This window comes from Ammospiza caudacuta, chromosome Z (genome assembly GCF_027887145.1).
Source record: "Ammospiza caudacuta isolate bAmmCau1 chromosome Z, bAmmCau1.pri, whole genome shotgun sequence".
NCBI classification, from domain to species: Eukaryota; Metazoa; Chordata; class Aves; order Passeriformes; family Passerellidae; genus Ammospiza; species Ammospiza caudacuta.
Window position 1 is genome coordinate 85,517,738 of NC_080632.1, and position 23,568 is coordinate 85,541,305.

Here is a 23,568-nt window from a genome sequence, read left to right on the forward strand (position 1 = left end):
TCATGACCCTGCAGACACCTGAGCCCATGTCAAACCAGGAAGTACAAAGAGTGCAGCAGCACATCAGTGCTTCTCATGTTGCCAAATACTGTAAATAAAGGAAATACTCCAGCCTTATCTTGACAGAACACTTTTCCCCTGCTAGGCCTTGAAAAGAATTTAAATTAAGCTATGTTTTCATGGAATACATGTTTTATTCTAAAGACCACATTCCCAGGTGTGCTCTGTATGCACCAGCAGTGTCATGTTGGGACATTTTCTGCTGAAATCCCATTCTCCCATACTGCCACACCTTGACACACAGCATTGGTAGGGAAACAGGAGAGGACAGAACATAGAAACCACCCTCCTGCAGACTTAATGGATGCTTATGGCATATTCCAAAATGTCCCCAAGGCCTGCAAGGGGGAAAGCAGCACAGTGCTTGGGCATCCCTGACGTGTTCTGTACTGTGGGGAGCAGTGCCAGGCAGCCAAAGCACACTGCAGGTCTCATTTTTCATACAGCCTGTGCTCACATTTGTGGTTCACACAAGGAGAGAGAGATCTCTACAGCCATTCCCTCGGGTGTTGGTACCTGGTGCCTGTGTCACTGCCACTCTTCACTGCTCCGTCATCCGTGAAATTAAAGGTGCCGGTCCAATTTGCCAATTCCTCTCCATTCTGCCAGCTAAACTGCAGCCCTCTAGCAAGAAAACGAGGCAGTTGATATTTGATATCATTCATTAGGTCAAGTCTATCAGCATGAGTTCTCATGTCCTATTTCCTAACATACACATGTGACTATGACACATTCATCGAAAGCAGTTAAAAGATACCAAGCGCAACAAGATATCACCTTATTAGGGTACACAAATAATATTTACTTCCCATAGACTCTGCAAGTCGTTGGATGAAAACAATACCAGGTTCCCAACACAAATTTGAAGGCCAGTAGTTATCTGTGTTCATAAACAGCACACATCTATGAGGAGGAGGAAATTTCATTCTCCAAAGATAAGGGCAAAAAGCTGGAGACGTGGGAAACCACAGGGCCAAAGAAGTAAAAGCTCCAAACTTCAGTTTTACATCTACAGGAGTTGCTAAATGTGTTGGGCACTGGGTCCTTCCTCTGATTTGCTGGCTTTGCTAGCAAAGGATGTGTCATTTCGTGACGTCTCTCGTGAAGTCATAACACAGTGCTTATTTTGCCTGTTTGGTAAGATGGCATTTTCTTAAAGCCAATGCATAAACGCAATCACCCCAAGCCCCTGTTTTCCAAACTTTCACAGATTTGTTCCAACCCCCATGAGGCTTGCAGTCTTCTGGAAACTACACCAGTAGCAGGGTAGAAATTTAAAAATGCTGGGGAAATATTGGACAACACAAGCCAAAACCCTTCTCTTATCTCAGAAGCCAACGAAGAAGGATCTTGCAGATTGTTATTTTTAAACTTCTCCTTTTTAACCCTATTTCATTATTTCAGAAGCCTGGCAAGCTGAGTTGCAAACATTTGGTGCTGCCAATACTGAAAGTTAACTTCCCAGTTGGGCTGTGTGGGGACAGCCAGGAAGCAATCTGCCAGCAGGCTTTATCCAAAACAAAGGGCATCCAGGACCCCGATAGCTTTGCTGGTCACCAGGCTTATGACAAGGGATGGTGAATCTCTCAGGCAACATCCATCCTCCTGTCTAATTGGAGCAATTATCAGCATAGGGAATTAAGAAGGAACAACATGGGGTGTTAAAATATGCCCAGGGGAATCTTGTGAGGTTTAACAAGGCCGAGTGCTGGAGCTGCACCTGGATGAGGGCAGCCCATGGGATGAACCCAGGCTGGGGCTGAGCAGAGGGAGCAGCCCTGGGAGAGGGAGCTGGGGGTGCTGTGGGTGAGAGCTGGGCCTGCCCCAGCCTGAACCCCCTGCCCTGGGCTGATCCCCAGCGTGGGCAGCAGGGCAGGGGGATCCTGCCCCTGTGCCCCTGGGCTCAGGTGAGAGCCCACCTGCAGAGCTGCCCCAGCCCTGGCTCCAGCAGCACAAGGAGCTGGAGCTGCTGCAGCCAGTGCAGAGGAGGCCACGGAGCTGCTGCCAGGGCTGGAGCCCCTCTGCTCTGGAGCCAGCCTGGCACAGCTGGGGCTGTTCAGCTGCACCAGAGAAGCTCCAGGGACACCTCAGAGCCCCTGCCAGGGCCTGCAGGGGCTCCAGGAGAGCTGCACAGCCCCTGGGGACAAGGCAGGCAGGGACAGCACCCAGGCAATGGCTCCCACTGCCAGAGGGCAGGCACAGATTTTGGCACATTGGGAATTAGGAATTGCTGGCTGGGAGGGTGGGCAGGCCCTGGCCCAGGGTGCCCAGAGCAGCTGTGGCTGCCCCTGGATCCCTGGCAGTGCCCCAGGCCAGGCTGGATGGGGCTGGGAGCAGCCTGGGACAGTGGGAGGTGTCCCTGCACATGGCAGGGGGTGGGACTGGATGATCTTAAGGTCCTTCCCACCCAAAGCATTCTGTGACTCTGTGAAACCCTTGCAGTCTCTTTCTCTTGAGCCCCATTTAACCCCCGCTCCTTGAAGCCCAGCTGGATGCTGCTTTGTCGTGAGGAGACGATTGCGGCTCTGAACTGACTCCCGATGGATGCAGGTGAGGACACGCGAGCTGGTGTTTGCCCCTGGCGCTGTTTTGGGTGGGTGAACACCGCCCCAAAGGCTGCTCTGAGCCCGGCTGGTCTCTCACCAGCCCCGCAGGGTTTGGGACTCGCTGGTTGAGGGTCCCAGGGTTTGGGCATCTGGGGGTTCCCTGCCAGATCCCTGGCTGTGGCTGCCCCTGGATCCCTGGAAGTGTCTAAGGCCAGGCTGGATGGGGCTTGGAGCCACCTGGAACATGGCAGGAGGTGGCACTGGATGAGGCTAAAGTTTCCTCCCTGCCCAAACCACCCTGTGATTCCATGATTAATGTCCAAGTGTGAATACATTATGCTGTAATAGCCATTGGGTAATGCAGCGTTCTGGATTGTCAGGCAGCCCCATAACTTTCGTTTTTATTCAGCTGACCGGCCCAAAGTAAAATTTATGAGTGGAATATTGGTGTGTGAAGAAAACATAAGAAAATTACTTTGACACCTTCACTTTGAGGCTTGTTGAAATAAATGCTTGTGGTTCTGTCCCATATACCACAGTCTTACACATTTTTTACCACACTAACTGGTATAGAACCATGGTTTCTTCAAATATATATCTTTGTAAAAGACATTTAAGTATATGGCCTTAAAAATATCTTTTAATTGTTAAAGGCATCACTGAATGATATATTGGGAGAGAGGGTAGAACTGTGGGAAAACCAAGCTGGAATTGTGCCTTTTAATTGGATTTAAATTCACTATTTGGGACTTCAATATTTGCTTGCAAATTGAAATAGAGAGCATTAATCCAGATAAATGGCTGGTCTTGGTGTGTCCTCCAGAGGTGAACTCTTCTACAGCATAGCCAATATTCAGGCAGATAAAGTGAAGAATTAAAACATGCAGTAAAGTCCCTTCCCTGTCTGTGTGTCTTTACTCTGTATGTAACAGCTGAAAGGAAATCTAAGTAAATGTTTCAGAGTGGAGGGGGGGTGAATCTGTCCATCAAGCAAAACAAATAATAAAATCACTTTTTAATGCCCTCCTTTCATCAAGCTGGTTTTGGGGAAGGGCATGCACTGCAGCAGAAGCACAAAGTGTAAAGGACATTCTCATTTTGGGTAAGATCCAAGGGGAGATTGCAAGACTAACCCTGAGGAGTGGCAGATATGTCTTATGATGACCAGCTTGAAATAGTTAGCTTTGAAGTGGCAGGGTGGGGATCTAATGGAGGTACAAAAATATCCAGGGAGGGATCTGGTTATGACACCTCTCTGTGGTTAAGGACAGAGCTGTGAGCTGAGCTTAGGGTCAGATTAAAGTTAAGTGTCCAGCCCTGAGCCAGCCAGATCACACAGGGCTCTTCTTCCAACAGGTACTCCAGGGATTAACAGAATACAGACTTATAAATACACAAAACACCCCACCAAAGAAACTTTTCACAGCTTACAGGGCTGTGTGTCTCACTGTAAGTCTGCAAGACTAAGACCAAGCTGCTGCTCTGCATTTTTTCCAGAGGTGGTGCAATAAATCTCTTTCTCACAGTAAGAATTACTTCCATAAATAATGGTTTGTGGTATTAGGACTGAGTAGATACCAAGGATGAGACATTTAAAAACACTGAATTAATTCTGTTTCTAACAGGATTACTGAGAGCTTTACCATTGATTTCAATCAGCCTTGAGTTGGGAGAATTTAATTTTTGAAATACAAAATTTTCTAATCCTCTCAGGTTTGAGTTGTAAGCATCCGTAAAAAATTGTCTGGCCAAATGTGCAAACAGCCTGAGAAAACAGAAAAGAGACTTGAGCTGCTTCATCAGTGTATTTCTTTGGCATTCTATTTGAGTCAAATTCTACCCTGTTCACTCTCAGCAGTAACTGCATTTAAACAGGTAAACAAATTAAGGTTCTGTGAATCAGAATTGCAATATAAAAGCACACAGAGCACAGACACACAGAAAAGGAAGAGAAAAAGCATCAGAGCAAAAGGGAGGGTAAGGAAAGGTTAAAAGAAGGTGAGAAAAGCTGAGGAAATGACTGAGACATCGAGGCCTACTATGTAATTTACATAGCTTGTGTCAAACAGTTCAAACAAAAAAAAAAAAAAAAGAAAAAAAGGAAAAAGAGAGAAAAGGGGAAAGAAAAAGAGAAAAGAAAAAAAAAAAAAGAAAGAAAGAAAAGCTAAGTGGAAGCTTGGAATTGTTGCCAATGATTGTCAAGTGGAACTTTGCCATTTGCTCAATTTGCCCTAATATAACAACTTCTAAAATTGGGATGTGTCCCCAACGTGTGATGCTGATGACGGCAAGGAAAGAATTCATAAAAGGTGCAATAACCAGAAACCCTCTCAGTGCAGAGATGGTTCGTTTTGCCCATGAATGTAAGCAAATTGTTCATCAAGGAAGATGTACGTCAGTTATGGATACCATTAATCACAAGACTTATCCCTAACAAATAAAAGTGTGAGCAATGCTCTGCCTCGCGTTGCAGAAACTCCATGAAGTTGGATGCCTTAGCAACAGAGGCCTTGAGTTTCAGGTAAATGTCAAAGCAATATTTTGATCCTAATTGGTAACTGTAAGTGTTGAATCAGTGTGTGGTCAAATAAACATCAGTGTAAAGTAATAATAGGAGGAGGGGGTGAAAAGCCAGAAAATTAACAAAGCAGCAGTGACTCTGAAGGGCTTGTCAAAACCGGCTGTTAGGAAGCAGCAGGAAGCAAAGACTGAAAGCCTGTTGCTGCAATCCAAACAAAAAACAACTCCTACACAAGCAGAGGTTTTAATAGCAGAGGATGTCAGATAATTATGAGGATTTTGAACTACAAGGCAAGAACGAGCAAGCGGATGAATTGCAGGGAGAAGCTTTGAACCCGTGCTGCTGCCACACTGAGATCCCCCCTCAGCAGGGCCTATTGTCCTTCTGAAAAGGAAAGGAAAGGTGAAAACCCACTTCAAACCAGAAGGCAAGGTGTATAAAGGGAGCTGCTGAAAGAAGGAGACCCAAAAGTCTCCAAGCACAGCTGGAGGTCATGTCTGGGCACTATCCATGACTGCGTGTGCAGCAGAACCTGCTCAGGAGAGATCCATGTGCTTCCCAGGCACAAGAGCAGCTTGGTGCAGGTGGCACAGTCATCAGCAGCTCTGGGTGACAGAGGAGCCATCAGTGCCAGTGGGGTCATCACCTGCCACTCCTGCCACAATTATTCCCCAAATACCACCAGTTCATCCCATTTAATCCCAGGCAGCGGGAGACTTCCACTCATGTCTAAAAGGTGACAGCTACAACTATCCTCATTTGGCATCTACCACAGGCAGGCTAAATCCAAGCCCAAGCAAAAACCAGGCAGAAATGAATGTTATTTTCTAATGGTGAAGCTAAGCCAAAACCTGACTCAGCTTGCTGGCCTGCACAGATGGGCAAGGAAGGAGAAGCAGAGGAAGGGAAGGAAGATATGGATGTCCCCAAGAACAAGGCAAATTTTTTGTCTTTCTGAACTCCCTCTATTATTTGTCTTCACTTCTCCTGCTCTTGCTTTCCAGCAGTTCTCACATCCCTTCTCTATATGCACTCTCCCTAACAAAGAAGCCATTAGGAAGTGACAGGACACCCAGGTTTTGTGACTTCAGCTCCTGTTGAAGTTATTAGCAAATAGTACATTCATTAATTCCATATACATAATTAGTAATTTTAATAATCCTGTTTCTGCTAGAAGCCATATACACTTCTCAGATATAGAAGCCATATCCAGCCTCTGTCCTGATGACCGACAGCCCAGGCCATGTAAAGGCTTCCTAAAGTCACTGGAAAATCAATTTCACTGTACCTCAGCTTCGCTGTTTTGTAATTCGTGTGCCCTTGAGGGGGAGGAACTGAAGCCTTTAGTGTTAAATGATCATTGCTGTCTTTGAAAATGGAAAGTGGTGCCCTTAGCCTGTTAGCAGGGCTGTCACAGAGGTGCTGGAAAGTCAGATGGTTAATCTTGCCAGAGATCCAGTTCCTTCTTTCCGCAAAATAAGGAAACTATGACTCACTGTGTCCACGGGGTGTACGGAAAATAAAACTAAAGCCGTGGTATGCATGAGTGACCTGCAGATGAGAGGGACTGGAAGCACTCACTAAAATGGATCAGGGAGCTGGAGGAGCTTGGGTGAGGAGAATATCAGGAGTCTCAGTGTGACAGACTGCTGCACAGGTGAGGAGAAGCACAGCAGCCAGCAGAGACAGCAGCAAGAAGAGGTTTGGAGCAAAACCAAGGACCCCTTTTCATTTTTGCACAGGCCAGAAAAAGCAAAATTAATTACACTGAGCTTGAAAAGATATCAGAGGGGCCCAAAAGGAGTAAAGGACTAAAGTTACCACAGTGAACAGTGAGACACTGGGATCAGACCCAGCCCAGCAGCGCCCAGTCGGACCAGCCTATGCTCAAAACCCCTTCCCTGACAAAAGGGTCAGACTTAGTCCCTGAAGATAACAAAGCCAGGTGACAAGAACAAGGCAAATGCCTACTTGATTAGTTAAATATCACTTTAAACACCCCAATCAATTTTGAAATAAATATGCAAGGCACAACAAGTTAAAAGATGCAGCACAGAGGAGAGAAAGAGAGAGAGAAAAAGAGAGAAAGAGACAGAGAGAGAAAGAGACAGAGAGAGAAAGAGACAGAGAGAGAAAGAGAGAAAAAGAAAAAAGGAAAGGAAAGGAAAGGAAAGGAAAGGAAAGGAAAGGAAAGGAAAGGAAAGGAAAGGAAAGGAAAGGAAAGGAAAGGAAAGGAAAGGAAAGGAAAGGAAAGGAAAGGAAAGGAAAGGAAAGGAAAGGAAAGGAAAGGAAAGGAAAGAAAGGAAAGGAAAGGAAAGGAAAGGAAAGGAAAGGAAAGGAAAGAAAGAAAAGAAAAGAAAAGAAAAGAAAAGAAAAGAAAAGAAAAGAAAAGAAAAGAAAAGAAAAGAAGAAAAGAAAAGAAAAGAAAAGAAAAGAAAAGAAAAGAAAAGAAAAGAAAAGAAAAGAAAAGAAAAGAAAAGAAAAGAAAAGAAAAGAAAAGAAAAGAAAAGAAAAGAAAAGAAAAGAAAAGAAAAGAAAAGAAAAGAAAAAGAATCTGCCTGTAGCAGTAGTCCAGGTCCAATTCACCTGTGCTGTGCCAGGTAATACCTGTAATCCAGGTCCATAACCCTGCCAGGCAAGGCACAAATAAATAAAACATTCCTGGGGCCATCTCAAGGACTTGAGCAATATGCTCTCCTTCTAATGTGAGTCCATTAAAAAATTCATATCTTTCGGTGGAAGAAGCATTGAATCTGACTAGCCCAGTTTAGAGAAATACTTATTTCTCGAGAGAAATTAGCAAAATGCAAGTTTTAGTCCTGCTACAAGCACTTACATTCTTCTGCTCACTGCTTTAATAGAGATCAACCTTTGTCTCAGTGACCTACAGCTCTGTAGATAGACTGACAGTGGGTAATTACTGAGCTCATCACTTACCATCTCACAGGGACAAGATTATTAAAAGGTTTTGAAAATTGTATGAAAATAAGTGGAAGAGCAGGAATGGTATATTCAGAGCAAAAGGAAGAAATTAAATAACATGAGCCCCACGAAACACAAAATATGGATGGACAATATAGGAAAGGTGCACGTCTGGTTTCACCACACTCTTGGCCCTACAGAATTATACCAGGGACAAGCTTGGCTCTTTATGTTAGAGGGAAATAATAGTATTAAAATGGTGGAGGAGTATATTTTGACTAGTGCAAAAAGCAAAATTGGAAACATAGGTGGGAAGCTTCTGGATTATAACCATTATTACACAGAAAAAAGGTTTTGTTTCATGTAGCACGTGTCACATTTGGGTTAAATCTTGCATCAGATACTCACAAGCAGTATCTGAAAAAACTTGGTCTAAAAGGACTTCCCAGGAAGGAAAAAACACATTCAAATGGTTGGCTTAAACTGGATCTAATGTTGACCATGACATCAAGAACATCCAAGGATACCTTCCAAACCTTTACAGTCTTGCCTTTTCTCATCTGTGGCTGGAAGATAAACATCCAAGGAATAATAGATAACCTTTATCAAACTTATTAGCAATAATTATTCACAATTATAATTATTCATAATTTAAATATCATGATTTGTAATACTGAGGGGCAGGACAAAACCAACAACAGAATGAAATTATAGTGAGGGACGTAGTTTTCAAGAAAAGAAAAAAAAAATCAACCAACACAACCAAACCCTGAGCACAGATACAGGAAATCCCAAATGTTTTAAGATACCAGCAAATTCTGACACTTGAGATGGTAGATGCCTGATGCAGTGTGGGTTCCAAATCTCACCACACCACAAGAGATCTGACTAAAATAATTGCACTGCATCTCAAGCTTCCAGCACCAATATATTCAGCATCAGGTCAAGTGTCCCCACAGTGCCCTGAGGGCTCAGGCTGAAGATAAGGAGAAAAATGCATTCACAGTCAGTGAGGGTGTACCCAGTGCCAGGCACAGGAGTAGCAAATATTCTCTCTCTCCATCACAGAGGTGGATGGCACAGTCTTCTCCTGCCACTTAGGCAACCCTTCCAAAATATTTACAGCCTAAGATGTTCAGTTAGGGCTGTCAAAAGCCCAGCTTTGGCTGTATTTGCTCTGATAGAAAATGCCAGACCAATGACAGAGGCTGCTTTTAAGGCATTCACCCTGAGAACTAAAGCATAAACCCATCCAAATAAAATGGATGTGAAAGGACATCAACTATCTGCAGGGCTGATGGAAAAGCAAAATGGATGCAAGCAACAGAGGGCAAGCATGCCTCAAAGAAACGAGAGGTTAAGTCCACAATTTGCCTGAGGGAGACATGGACTGCTGAGCAATGAATACACTTGAATTAAAAATTGAGAATGAAATGAAAAAGCAATCAAGAGTAAGAATGAAGCACAGTGGAAGTAAGAAAATACAAAGCTTTGCGCAGTGATTATGGCTGAAGCAAATCCAGCAAGTGTAAGAACCATCAGGAAACTCCAGCAGGGTCAAAATTACAGGACCAAGGCAGCAGGTGATCAACATTGGCCACAGAGGTTCATGGTCAAGGCTGTGATCCATCCCAGGTGGGGAGCATGGGTGGATCACAACCCAAAATGGGAACACAGGTTTCTGGGTTTGGCTTTTCACAAATGAAGGCAAGACTGACCTTTGTACCTGCCCACACACAAAGAGGCCAAGCAGGTAATTATTTTCAAAACATCATAAAACAAATTGATGGCATTTCTTCTCTAAGAGAGATGTCTCAGCAGTTAAATCATGTTGGGTGAAAAGGTGTTGAATGCTGGGCATTGGCAAAACTCAGCCATTACTTTGTCATACCAAGGCAACAGGTCTGTGTAAAATGAGGATTTAACCCAGATATTCAGCCAAATACACAAGAATTTTGTTTGCTTGGATGGAAGGAGGCCTAGATCTTCACAGAACAAAGTAGACTGAAGGAAGCTGCTGCTGGGTACTACATGAATTAGAATCAGGATTTAATTTTCTCTGTATTAATGAGTAGGGACAATGGCCACTTTTTGGCTAGCAGGCAGGACACCTATAATCCACTGCTCCAGGGCAAAAAGTTTCTGGAGAGCTCCTACAGCCCAGCACAATTCAAACCAGCCACAGGGTGGGCTTGTGGACACTGGCCTAGGAGCTGCTGGGTGTCCAAAGCCACAATAAAAGGGACAAGTGTCCAAAGGCCACCATGTAGGACACATCCCTCATGAGATGAGGTCAGGAAGGACCATGGTGTGACACACCAGGGAGTGACACACTTGGACAATGGAATTTGCACATGTAAAACACTGAAATAAAGGGTGCTCATTACCTTAATTGACTGTCATCTCAAGAGTGGAGAAGGACTGGAAATCCACAGGCCAGACCAGCAGGTGGTTTTGCCATCTCAACAGCAGAGGTGGAACAAAACAATGCTGGAAATACAGCATAGAGGGAGCAGGGATATAAACCCTGCTGGTTTTCTGCATCAGGGCCATGGGGAGCACTGCCAGGGAGCACAGGACAGGAAATAACATTTCCTCACACTCTAAAATTTCAGCCATTTGATGCTCTGCTTTAAAAGCAAATTAAAATCATGGTTAAAAATCCCCAAACCTTTAAGTATAGAAGGAAAAATTTTTGGATTCAGGAGAATTGCCTAAAGCAACCAACAATAGCAGTGGGAAAGGGAATGGGGTGACAAATGGGAAGGGGTGACTGCATCCAGCCTCTGGATGGAGGAACATCAACCTGTTGGAGCCAGTCCAGAGGAAGCCACCAGGATGATCAGAGGGATGGAGCAGCTCTGCTGAGAGAAAAGGCTGAGAGGACTGGGGCTGTTCAGCCTGGAAAAGAGAAGCTTTGGGGTGGCCTCTCAGCATGTGAAGGGAGACAACAAGGAAGATGGAGTGGGACTATTTACAAGGGCCTGGAGTGACAGGACAAGGGGCAGTGGCCTCAAATTGACAAAGGGTAAATTTAGGGTAGATGTTAAATTGTCCCCTGTCAGAGTGGTGGCCCAGGGTGCCCAGAGCAGCTGTGGTTGCCCCTGGATCCCTGGCAGTGCCCAAGGCCAGGGATGGGGCTCGGAGCAGCCTGGGACAGTGGGAGGTGTCCCTGCCCATGGCAGGGGTGGCACTGGATGGGCTTTAAGGTCCCTTCCAACCCAAACCATTCAGTGATTCTGTGAGCCCATGACTTTGGAGACAGCTGAATTAATCTATCAACTCCCTGTTGGTTCTGCCCCCTCCATCCCATTGCCAGCAGGGATGCCTGCACCCCATGAAATGGCCTTGGGAGTGCCCTGTAGCAGGAACAGCATGAGTCTCAGCTTCTCCTGCTGTGCTCAACTAGATCTGGCCACTTTAAGGTGATGTCCATATCCTGTAAACACTTTTTTTTTTTTTTGGTGTTCTATATTGTTTGAAGACTTTGCTTTGTTCTGAAGTTTCCAGCACTCTTCTCTGAAGAAAGCTTCCCAAACCCAAGACCTCCCAGCACCTTGTCAGGGATTCATCCAGATGACTCACAGGATACATGTAATTTCTGTGGAGTAGTAATTCCCTCTGGTTAGAGCTGGAAGCACAGAGCAGTGTGACCAGAGAGACATGACTCACTAGGTGACCTTCAGATTACGCCTTTTGGGGAAGATATTTCAATGGCAGGAGAGTTTTAACACGGGAATAGATGGTCTTAGGTTATGGCTAGCACTTTCACAGGGTGTTATGAGCTGGCCAGAGGAGCATGTGCCAGAGATGGGGCAGGAGCTCTCAGCTGACCTGAGCTGGCTGGAGTTAGGGCAAAAAAAAAACATTTTAGGACAAAATACAACTTGGGCCACACATAACCTCCATGTCCCCATTTGCAGCTCCTGCTGTAGGAATGACATGAATTTAGGGTACAGATGAAATGTGCAGTTCAGGTTCATCTTCCCTGGGTTTATTCCTTTAGTCCATGCAGTGATCACAGATAATCTTACATGGTAAGGAAAGAAGTAAGGATGCCTGGGAATTGATTTGCAAGTGCTGAGTAAAAGCTGCCTAAGATATTAAAAAATGGTGGATTTACCTCAAGTCATGAGATTCTGATATTAATAAGAGGGCACACATAGATAAGAGTGATGTTTTATTCTCATTTAGAAGATACAAAGCTTCCAAATCATACAGGCTGCCTGCATGGGAAGGTTTGCTGAATCTTGCTGTGTGATTCTTTGCAATCTTTTTTTACCCTCTGGCAGGCCCTGGGGTAATATTTGTTTAGGGTCTTTAATAGTTTTGGAAATGTGTTCTCCTAACTCAGCTGAATAAAAGGAGTTTTAAAGGTGCAGATTCCCTTCTTCACATGACATTCTTCAGTGTGCAGAAGTGAGTCTCTTAAAATACTCAGAATTTAGTGAATTTCCTGCCAACAGAATATTGGTATATAGCAAAGTATTGCTCTGATATCTTTCCCTTGCCAAAGGGAAGGACTGTCCTATTGATCTCTCCCATGCTACAAGTTGGGAGATGAAGACAGATTTCAGCATTTTTTTACTGTAGTGGCAGTTTCCTGATGTAATCCAGGATTATTCCCTGCTGGCCAAACAAGAGCTGACAAAAGAAAGGCCAGCCCTCAGCTGAGCATCTGATTCAAAAGAAAATTCAGCTGAAAGGCGAGCATTGGAAAGATGAGTCAATATAAAAGCAAGAGGCAGCTCTGGATTTAAGCAGAAGACCACAGCATTTAACCTACTTTAGCAGATCAATGCAGTGGATTTTTAATCATCACATTAATCCTAAAATAAAAATAATTACCCCAGAGATCGGTATTAAAGTCTCTTAATTATATCTCATTTCATCATCCTTTTTACTGGGGATCAGCAGCTGCAGAGACCAGAGCTTCCCGATGCCATTTCTGCAGCTTGTGGTTTGACTCTCCTGCTAGAGAACTTCAGCTGCAACTGCAGGGATGAGGCCCTGGCCTTGATGAGAGCACCCACACCCATCCCACCTGGGAGAAAACTGAAAAAGGGCAAAAAAAAAAGGGGGACAGGACTCTGCTTTCCAATGACACTGCATAAAACTGCAAAGGAAGGAGTGGGGAACATTACACAGTGGGTGAAAAATGTGTGAATGCCTAGAAATTCAATCTCTACGCTGTCCCCTTCTTCCAGCAATGCCAGGAGTTCATTAACATCCCATAAGGGTAAAGAGAGAACTTTGACCTGAGGCTGGGCCCCTTATCAAATTTCCCTGAGCAGAGTTTATCTCCTGGAGCATCCTTTCCTGTCCACAGTCCTGCCACCCCCACAGATGCTCTGGGAACATGGCCATGAGCAAATGCGGGATCCTGAGCCTCCATGGACAGCCTCAGGTGGGATTTCATGGCCATCAAACCAGCCCATTCCCTGCTGGTAAGGGTAAGTGGCATGGCACACAGCAAACTTCCCCATCTTTCTCCCAGAAAAGGGTACCTTTCTCCACTCTGCTCTTTGGGACCAGTCCTGAGTCTCTGCTGTCACCTGCATTGTGCCCAAGCTGCTTGTTTCAGGTCACACTTCCCTGCCTTGATGGCCTTTACCCATTTCCACCACCTTCTTGCAGAGAAATGAGCCACCCTGGTGTTATATTTAGACTTAAAAGCACTGTACACTTACTGAAATAGTACTTTAGGGCAATTTTCAGGTTTCTCCAAATACACGGGGGAATTTCTTCCTGCCGCCTTGGGAGGAGGCCATGGGGCCTGCTGTTGCTGCAGGTGTTGGGATGCAGGCAAAGGCATCCCAAACAGGCAGCACATGGAATCCCAGAGAGTAAATGGCTGCATCCCCAGGCTCCAGCTTGGCAAGTGGCGCCAGGGATATAAATACCCCGCTCCCCCTCTTCGAGGAGCCTCTCCAAAAGCACCAGGTACAAGTCAAAACACGTCCAAGGAGCCTCACAGCCAGAATCAGCTTCTAGCAGGGGGCTTAACACCGGAGGTTTGTGAAGTGCAGGAGTAATTAAAGGTTACAGCTGCCCCTCGCTGGCAATCAGGCTGCCCTGGAATGCTCACCAGAAGGTAATGCAGGGTGTTAAGGGAGAGGGAGGGAAAGGGAAGCTGGAAAAAAAAAAGGTACCTTCATAATAACGTTGTGGTAACAATGCAGGACGCTGATTAAATCGCATTTCTGTCACCAAAAACTTGCAGCCACATCCTGCATTTCTATTTCCATGGAAGAGGGGAATTGCCAGTTCCCAGCAGAAAGGAGCTGAGGTGCTTTTTTTTTTTCCCTGCACTGAGTTAGCAGAGCTCTTTATGAGACTATTTTCACATGATTAATTAAAAAAAAAAAAAAAAAAAAGAAGAAGAAACTAAAAGAAACAAATCATTGCAAGCTGGAGTTGAAAAAAAACAGAAAAGTAATATTTTCCAGTCCAAGTGACAAAATATATGGTCATCTCCCTACTTGAGACTCTTTGATGGCAGAGGGCTCAGAACCAGACTTTCTCCTTGCAATCCCAGGAATTGGACATTGGATATCAGCCTTTTTTCATTCCCATGATGACAGGAGAGGTTCTCAGGGCATGAAGCAGGACAGAGGCAGGCCCCAGAGATCACTCAGTGGAAGAGTTTTTGGTTGCATCTTCTCATAATTTTATCTTTACTGTGACATTTTAAATTTCAGTGTGTACTTTCTTCTCTCAAACCCTGTTACAGTAATTTTGACTTGGAAAAGCAAGGATTGGTAGGACTGCCAGGCCTCCAGGACAAATGGAAAAAGCTGAGAAAATAAGGCAAAATGAGGCCTTGACCTGGCCATAAAGTCATGTTCTTAACACTCTACCCTTGTCTACCTACCAGGTTCCTGAAGCTCCCCAAATGTGGAGATTTTATACCTCCTCAGGTAATTATTTTCTTTAAAAGTTCCCCATCATGATTAAATCCAAATCTTTCCTGCTACAACATTTTAGCACTTTGTGAGTGTTTAGAGAGAGGTACTTATTGCTTATTTTCTTCTAAGATTTAATTTGGGTATTTCAAGTCAGTAATCCTTTTTCCCCTCAGTTTTCTCCAAGCCAAAACCCCCCATGTTTTCTACACTTCTGCTCATTCTTGCTTCTTCTAGCTGAGGAAGTCACATCTTTCTGGAGCTGAAGTGCCCAAAAAAATCAGAGTCCCCCAGACAAGGCCTTGTGCTACACAAGGCACACAGATTGCTCTGTGGATAAACAGCACCCCTGTCTAAACATATTAATATCATGCTTGCTTTTCCCTCCCAGAGAGAAGTGTTGGCTGATTTGCCAGCATTTTGCTTGCTCTTGGCACAGGGCAAACAACTCCATGAGTTGCAAGCAAGGCAAGAACCAAACCATTTATCTCTCCTGGCAGAATGCAGCTCAATTCCAGTAAAAAATTCCACAGCAGCTGCCTACACAACTGAAACACTTACCTCAAAGCATGTAAGGGAAACATTCATCTTCATAAAATCATGCGAGCTGTAACTTCTCAAACTAGGTTTAAGTAAAATAAACTCCGCATGGGTCAAGGTTAAACATTTATAGAGCCCCCTCGGTGTTTGCTGTGAAAAGAGCATTTTCAGATCAAAGAGTGATGTGCTCTACAGCGAGGCAGTCTCAGCAGCAATTCCTGAGAACATAGCAGTGCAAAAATAAAGTGCTCTCTCGGTCATCTGGAACACTAATATTGATTTTAGGAACTGCATCTGCATGTTTGTTTCTAAAGACATTGAAGTTTCAGAAATGAACATGCTACTTCAATTCAACATCTCGAGCCATTTCAGCCTGAACTTACACAGAGTGGGAAGCCTTGTAAGGGGCAAATACTCAGGTGGCACGAGTCTGTTTAAGTTGAATACAAACCCATATTTTTGCCGCAGCTGAGGATTTAAACATAACCCAGGGAACTCACAAAACATTATATTCTGCCTAACCCTCTCCTGCACTCATAACCTAACAAACATTACAGATGCTGGATGCACCTTCCCAGAACTGACAAGATATTGTTATCATCAGCAAAACACTGAGAAGTGGTTTGAACTGCTGTAAGGGTCTGCCTGGGGCTCCCTCTCCCCTCAGCCTGATCAGACAACTTTTCCTATTCCCTCTGATCCCCCCTTACCTCTTGAGATAGTTCCTCCCGTAGAGGATCTGCTGCAGCAAGGTGACCACGGCAAAGGCGCAGATGAAGATGAAGAACAAAGTTCTGTTTCCCAGCAAATCCCGGCTTGATGAAGGGTCAGTGTATCCCATCCTTCTGAAAAGCCACGGAAGCTTCGCTGGGTAAAATTCAGTTCATTGCCACCTTCATGCCCTTTTTGCTGGGGGCTGGAGGGGAATGCCTGCTGGCTTTTCTGTGAGCAATCCAAGGACAAGGTATCCCATTGTCTGGCCCTGCTGCCCCTTCCTTGCCCCTTTTGGATGTTAGCTCCAGGACTGTGTGCAATGGCTTGCTTCCATGGTAAAGTTTCCAGGAGATTCAGACGTGGATAACATCTAAAATCATCTCTCAGAGCTCTCTCAGCGCAGGCAGCCTGTGCTGTGTGAGAGGCATTCTGTTCCCTCTAAGCCTCTCTTGAAAACCCGCTGCTAGCAATTATCTACTTCAATCCCATTTTCATATTCCAGATGGGGGAAGCTGCACACAGACCGGAGAACTGCAGCCAATGGCAAACACGGGGCTCCGGCAACCTGCGTTGGAAGCACATAGTCGTCAGCTCCTCTCTGCTTCTGCTCAGTGATTCCGACCAAATGTGCTCGCAAGGAGACGTGACTGGGGCTTGCTATTATTGAACAAGCATGCAACAATCATGAGGATTTCATTCAGAACCCTGCAGGGGAAAAAAAAAAAAAAAAAAAAGGGAAAAAGCAGCTCAGCAGCAGCAGCAGTCTGGTCAGGCTAGCAGGAAAGCTGCATTCTGTGCAGCAGCGCGCCGTCCGTGCCGTGGCTCCCGTGCTGTGGCATTTGCATGCAGAATGCAGAGCCTTCGGTGCCACTCTGCTCACTATTTGGGCTCCTCTGTTTCCCCTATTCCTCCAGAGGAAGCATGAGCAAGGTCACTGTGCATCCCTTCAAGGACAGAGCTCTCCCTGCCTGCATGCTGATTTATTGGAGGCTCTGAGTAGCCTCACAGCCGCAGAGAGGGAGCCTGCCTCTCAGTGCAGGCTCTAAGAACCATTCATTTAAAGAGACAAATATTCTGATTGTTCCTCCACTAGACACAGTTCCCTTTTGAAAGGGCAGAGCAACAAGACCTTGTCCACAGCCATCGTAACTCCTCTAAAACCCCCTCATTTTCAGGAGAGGCTCAGTTCAGCTCACAGGGAGTTCTGTTGCTCATTTCTCTGGGAGCAAAATCTAACCCAACCCTAAAACAAGTTCCAATGAAGGCTTTATCCATGAATGAAACATCCAGACTAGGAGGTTGTTTTGCCCCAATAACAGATGGGAAAACGATTTTGACAACAAAATGAGGGGGGAAAAATCCATTGTCTAAGAGAATAGAAGATTTTTGTGTGAATAGATTTTCCAACAGTTAAATCAGCGTATGCAAATTGCTCTAGTGTGCCAGCAGCCCAGCTGTGTGGAGCAGCAAACAGAGTGTTCATAGACTTTGTTTCAGCTGTAACTCGTGCTCCATGTGAAGAAGGGCCAAAGGTAACTTTGTGCAACCCTTTCAACACAATCCTTAAAGACAGGGCTAGTCCTCAGCATGCCCTACAGCAATTCAGCCAAGACAGATAATGGCTAAAGCAGGCTTTACCTTAGTTGATTTTGAGTAGTAAAAGTCACACAAGTGTTTAAGGTGTGATGCTGGTCACCCTGAACTCCTGCACGCTGGAGAGCAGCATTTTAGACACAACTAACTTTGCAGAGAAGGTTCAGGGACCCAGCCCTTGGTGTGTCCTGCCTCAGTGCCTCTCACAAATCCCACACCTCTATTTCTGAACCCTGCTAAATGCTTCCATTATCACCTTGCTTATAAATACAGTGGGGACCCCAAGCCTCATCAAAGATTATCCAGGTAAAAGCAGGGGTAGAGGGCAAGGACATACTGATACTTCCTTGGAAACACTCTTCTACTGTCTTGTCATTCAGTGGCTTCCATAAAAAAGGAAAGAAAACCAATATTTAGGTTAGAGAAATAACTCAGTGGGATGCACTGCACTGGGAATAATACATACACCAGGGGACTTCAAGTTAAACACAAAAAGTAGTTTGATTCCCTATTGTCAAAGCCATCAGCTCTGGGGTCAAATAAAAGCCATCAGCTCTGGGGGGCAAATATTTATTCTTTAAATGATCAGTTCTTACAAGCTCACATTATATGAGACTGTTTCCATATAGGAACTGAACCATCTAGATGGATCTACCAAAAACCCTCTCAGGAAAAGGAAAAGCTGCACAGCCATCAAAATTCCCAGTCTGAGACCCCACAAGACACTGCACTGGCAGATTCGTATGCAGCAGCTTAGTCAAGGCAAATAAGCTCAGAAGTGATGGAAAATTTACTTAATGATTTGAACAGTTTGATTTCTACTGATAGCTTTGAAAACTCAGAGAAATTTGCCTCAGTTGCTCTGGGAGTCATTTTACAATAACAGCAAATTATCAGAGAGTAGAATTTGGCTTCCTATGATTTTCTGTAGGTGTGAAACTTATTTTGCAGATTCTTATGTCACCTAGGTTTTGGTGAAAACACTTTCAGCTTTTCTACTTTTACTGCCCTCCATTCAAAATTATTTTTTTCCCCTTGAGATCTGTGCAGTAATGCACCAAATTCCTGAGCCTAGCAGAAGCTCTTTCTCCTGGAGTGATGGTGAGCCTGAGCTGCAGCAAACAGCCCATGTATTCTGTCTGTCTTTGATTTTCTGTGTCCTCTCATCATTCTCTGCTATATCAGGACTGGCCAGAAGATGCAGCACCTGAGAGACCTATGAGCAGGAGAGCTGCAGACCCAAAGTACAAAGGTATCTACAAAAAATAGGAGAGGTTTTCCGTGTCAGAGCTTGCACAGGCATCATTCCCGACGTCACATGCAAAAGAAATCTGTTTGCTGCCCTCAGCCCAGTACAACAACAACACTGCACAACTGGAAGCAGACCAGCTCCGTGCAAGCACAGAGAAACAGAATGTCTATTGACAAATTTTCATAGGATGCTCAAGGTTGCCTGCAATATTTATTGTGAGTGAAACAGTCTGAGACTGCAGAAGAAGTGCTGAATGAGCAGTGTCAGCACTCATTCCTGGGGCCCTTTGAGAGTTTGACTCGTAAACTGCAGGCCTACTTTAAAGCATCAGGCCTCTGCAGAGAAAAAAATATATATTTTTTATAATAATTTTACACCCTGCACTTGAACAAGCAGCAGACAACAACAGATCCCCTCCAGAGTCTGAGAAGGATTGGAAAAGCCCTCTAAGAGCCTTGAGCCCAACCATTCCCTCAACACTGACAGGTCCACATTCATCCATGCCCCCAAGTACTGCATCCAGCTGCTTTAATAACATTTCCAGCACAACGGACACAAGCTCAGAACGGGTATTCCTGTATCCATTCTTGGAGCACAGACTTCAAAATCTAAAGCAAATCTGGCAAAATGGATCTTAATATAAAGCTGCCAGAAGCAGTCAGTCTTACTTACTGCTTACACGTGTCTGGCCTTTATTTGTTGCATGTGAGCTGCTTCCTAAATATCACCAGAGATAATCTGTCGCAAGAAACTCCTCCAGCCTGAGCAGTGAGACTCTGAGTGCTCTAACACAAACACAAACATGCTCCTTACAGTGACACTCTCCAATGGGAGCTCATCATTTGCCCTTGGGGCCCAATGAAGCAGGTTTGAATTTATTTATTTTTTTAAAAATAAGCTAGCATTAAATTTCAAAGACAAAGAAGACAAGACCATGCTACTGAAGCTCTATTTGAGGAAAGATGAATTGGCAAGAGGACAAAATCTGGTAGGGGTCAGACTCTACTTCTCTTCTGGAGGCACTAAGTTCCTCTCTCTCTCTCTGTTGAAAGGACAATACACAGCCTTTCCTGCTGAAATGCAGTTTATTTTTTAATGCAAATGAACTAGAAGAATTCATTTTTGATAGGCAGGTCTGATTGGGATATTTTTTTAAGTATCTTTCACTGAACCTGTCATTTGAATCAATGTTTGACTGATCATGCATCCTAATTTCAGCTGAAAGCAAGGGTATTTGGTGTCTGGGACAGCAGATCTGTCTCTTGGTTGTCTAATCACAGAACACTTAACGGAACATGTTAACTCACAGAATCATACAGGTTCAGGGTAAAACAAGATATGCTTCACGTTCCCCTTCAGGATTTTTTTTATTCCTGCCTGCTCAGCCACTCTTCATGGCTGTTATTCAGAAGAACTCCCCAGCCAGCATTGCAGAATACTATGGGTGGTAAACAGTTTGAGGAGAACATTTTTACACCTCATTTTCCCCCCTAAATTAAAATTAAATCATGCCTATTTACAGTTTCCACAATGCTTGTGTAAACTGCTAGATCCCTGATTTTGCAAAGAGCTGGCACATAGGTATATGGCTGGAAGGTTCTGCTGAACACGAAACTCATAAACATATGCTTATCAATATTAATTCTTTTGCAGATATAAAACATGAATGTATTAGCATAATCGAGCGCTTAACACAATGTCTAGTCCCCCATCACTGCCACAAATCCATATGTCTTAAACTGAGAAAGAGAAGGAAGCTGAAAGGATCCAGCTAAGATGTAAACATTTATTTTCTTCTGAGTTGGGTTCAGCCACGTGGAGATGACAGTGGTCAATTTGGCACCAGGCTACCACCTGTGGAGACAGCTGAATTAGAGGACATGTCCTGAACACAACATATGGTGTGTACACTGGATACACATTACATCATCTCTTAAATCATGACCAATTTTTCTCCAATTATGGGTCACATAGTGCTCCATTATGGGGGAAAAAATGACCCAGTGTATAAAATATCCCTTTTTTACCCTGATGACATCGTCTCTGTTGGGAAAGGAATGATGTCTGCCTCAAAGGAATAAGGTCTCCTGGCAGGAAGCTCTGCAGAGGCTGCCTTGGCTGCAGTGCTGTACACTTACTGTTGACAGTTCCTTATAGCAGAGCCTGCTAAAATATATAGCAAAATGCAAAACTCAGAGCTGAGGACATCTCTGCTTTCCCAGAGGTATTTCCATGTTCCTAGAAAACAAAGGAAGTTAAGTGTGATTGTTATGGTCCTGTTCAGGCTCATGGCCCCAGCTGGAAGAAACTGAGAACAGTGGAAGCCCATCCTCTCTGCAGAGAAAAAGAAACAGGACCCAGATTCATTTACAGGAATCATCAATAATAAACATTAGTTTGATTTTGGAGCACTGCATGAGAGCCCTGGGTTTAACAACAACTCAAGGGGACTGAGATGTTGGCAGAGCCACAGAGGGGTCAAAGGGTTTCCATGGCCAGCAGTTGCTCTCAAATAAGAAATGTGATCCTGCCTCTGTTCCAAACAAGTCATAACTCCCACCCAGTTCTCCAAAACCATCTTTAAAACCTCCCAAAGGAAAGCACTGGAATTAGTAGCACTCACTTTAATGGGTGTTGAAAGATTGGTATTTCTTTTGGATGAAAATATTCCAGTAGTAACATCACAATGAACAAATATTTCCCATGACCAGAGTAAGGATCACACGTTATCTAATGCTGAAAACCACAATTAATAATTACTTCACTATTTCAGCAATACATTTTTACAGAAAAAGTGAAAAGGTTAATCTCAAATATTTTTAAAAATATGCAATATGGCATATTAATTCACAGAGAGAGCACATCAGATTTCGGAATACGTTTTGCTCTGTCAGTGAGTGGCATTAATCCACATTAAAGAATGGATGTAAACGTGAAAATGAAACTTTTCCTCTGAACTATCACCTAATTAAAACCTTCAAATTTTTACATTGCTTTTATGATCAAGATGTAAAAGAGACCTATTATAGAAAAATCATTTAGAAAAAGTTACAAGGGTAACTTTTTATCTCAATTCTGCAGTGATTTTGTATTCAGAGGAATTAAGTATATTCCTCTTGAATTAACCATCAGCTTTACTTCCCATGACCTTTCAAGAAAGCCAGACATTCAGGTTTTGAGCCATTCCTCATTATGCCCTCCAACAGCACTAATTACAATGCTGGCTACACACATTAGTATCCACTAGTCTAACTGCTACTTCACCTGAGCTACTCCTCTAGCCAAAGCCAGTATGTATTCAGACACATCATGATTTTTTAAATAATTCATGCTAGTCCATGACAAAAATTATTAATTAAAAAAAAATATCCATCTGGCTTTTGTGGTCTTCAAAAATCCCCATTCTTCATGAGGCATATTTTATTTTGCTCTTCTGGCACTGAGGAAATGCCCACTGGAATCCAGACAAGGAACCTGGAAGAGAGACACCTCTACCCTTACAGCATTGTGACCAGACACACCTTTCTGCCCCTCCTGGGGCAGTGTGGATTCAGATTTTAAGCCCTGCACAGTCTCTGGTCTGACCTGAAAAGTGGCCACAGAGGTGGCTATTAATAAAGCTGGTGGCATTTTCAAACTCCTTCCTTTGGATCTGTGATCTGCCATAAATCCCAGGGTCGTGCTTTCCTGTGTTAGGGTAACAAATAAAGAACATTCCTGGAACAGTCAGACACTGTAGCCAGGCATCAGCTGAGTCAGTTCCTGCCACCGGCATTTGTAATTTACCCAGGCAAGAAGGAAAGGTGACAGTGGGATTTATTAGTCCCTTTGGCAGGCAGCAGGAATTGCAATTTGGAAGTCATGTTTGGTAGCATGGAAACGGCTCGGCTTACAAACAAGTGCAAAACCAAGAGAACAATGGTCCATTTTGCTGCCAGAGAAGCTTGAGAGTCTCAAGGGCAGCACCAGCCACCCAGAGGGATAAGCTCCAACCAGAGGCAGGGCCTGGATCACCCCTGACCTCTGCCAGCATCTTGGCCTTTTACAGCCCTGTTACAGGCAGTGCTGGCATGGGCAGGGAGATGGAGGGCTGCAGCCAAAAATGTATGTAAGCATCTTCCTCCCCTTAGGATGTTGGGAGTTAAATGGAAATCCTTGTTTGGCTCTTGGCTGCAAGTGAATTTGTCCAGGGCTGTGATTAGAGTGAGACCTTAAACTCAGGCTGGGATAGTGGAAGGTGTCCCTGCTGATGGCAGTGGTTGGAACAAGATGGTCCTTAGGGTTCTTTCCAACCCAAATTGTGATTCTATGATTTATGATGACCCTGTTGACAATAGCTACTTCCAGCTACTTCCAGTGCTGTATTCCACATATTTCTTTCTATAACAGGACCACCAGTACATCCATCAGTCAGAAAATTTTCAGTTTTTATCCACGATCTTTGGTGGTGGTATTGATCTCTTGCTGGAGACCCTGCAACAGATGTTCATTTAAATAGCTGAGTACAGTCAACTG

General features: G+C 44.3%; 1 protein-coding gene across 3 annotated transcripts in view; it reads right to left on the reverse strand.

Annotated features, from left to right (window-relative positions):
• The window catches only part of ST8SIA5 (ST8 alpha-N-acetyl-neuraminide alpha-2,8-sialyltransferase 5), a 43,582-nt gene extending 26,995 nt beyond the window's left edge, over positions 1-16,587 (reverse strand). For 2 of the 3 annotated variants that reach the window (XM_058824052.1, XM_058824051.1), the window contains exon 1: positions 16,205-16,587. In XM_058824052.1, coding sequence (XP_058680035.1) covers positions 16,205-16,335 — 131 coding nt within the window. In that variant the 5' untranslated portion in view covers positions 16,336-16,587. Of the gene's footprint in view, positions 1-576; positions 685-16,204 lie in introns of all 3 variants that reach the window. The other variant, XM_058824050.1, reaches the window with a different exon arrangement.
• Between the last annotated feature and the right edge of the window lie 6,981 nt (positions 16,588-23,568).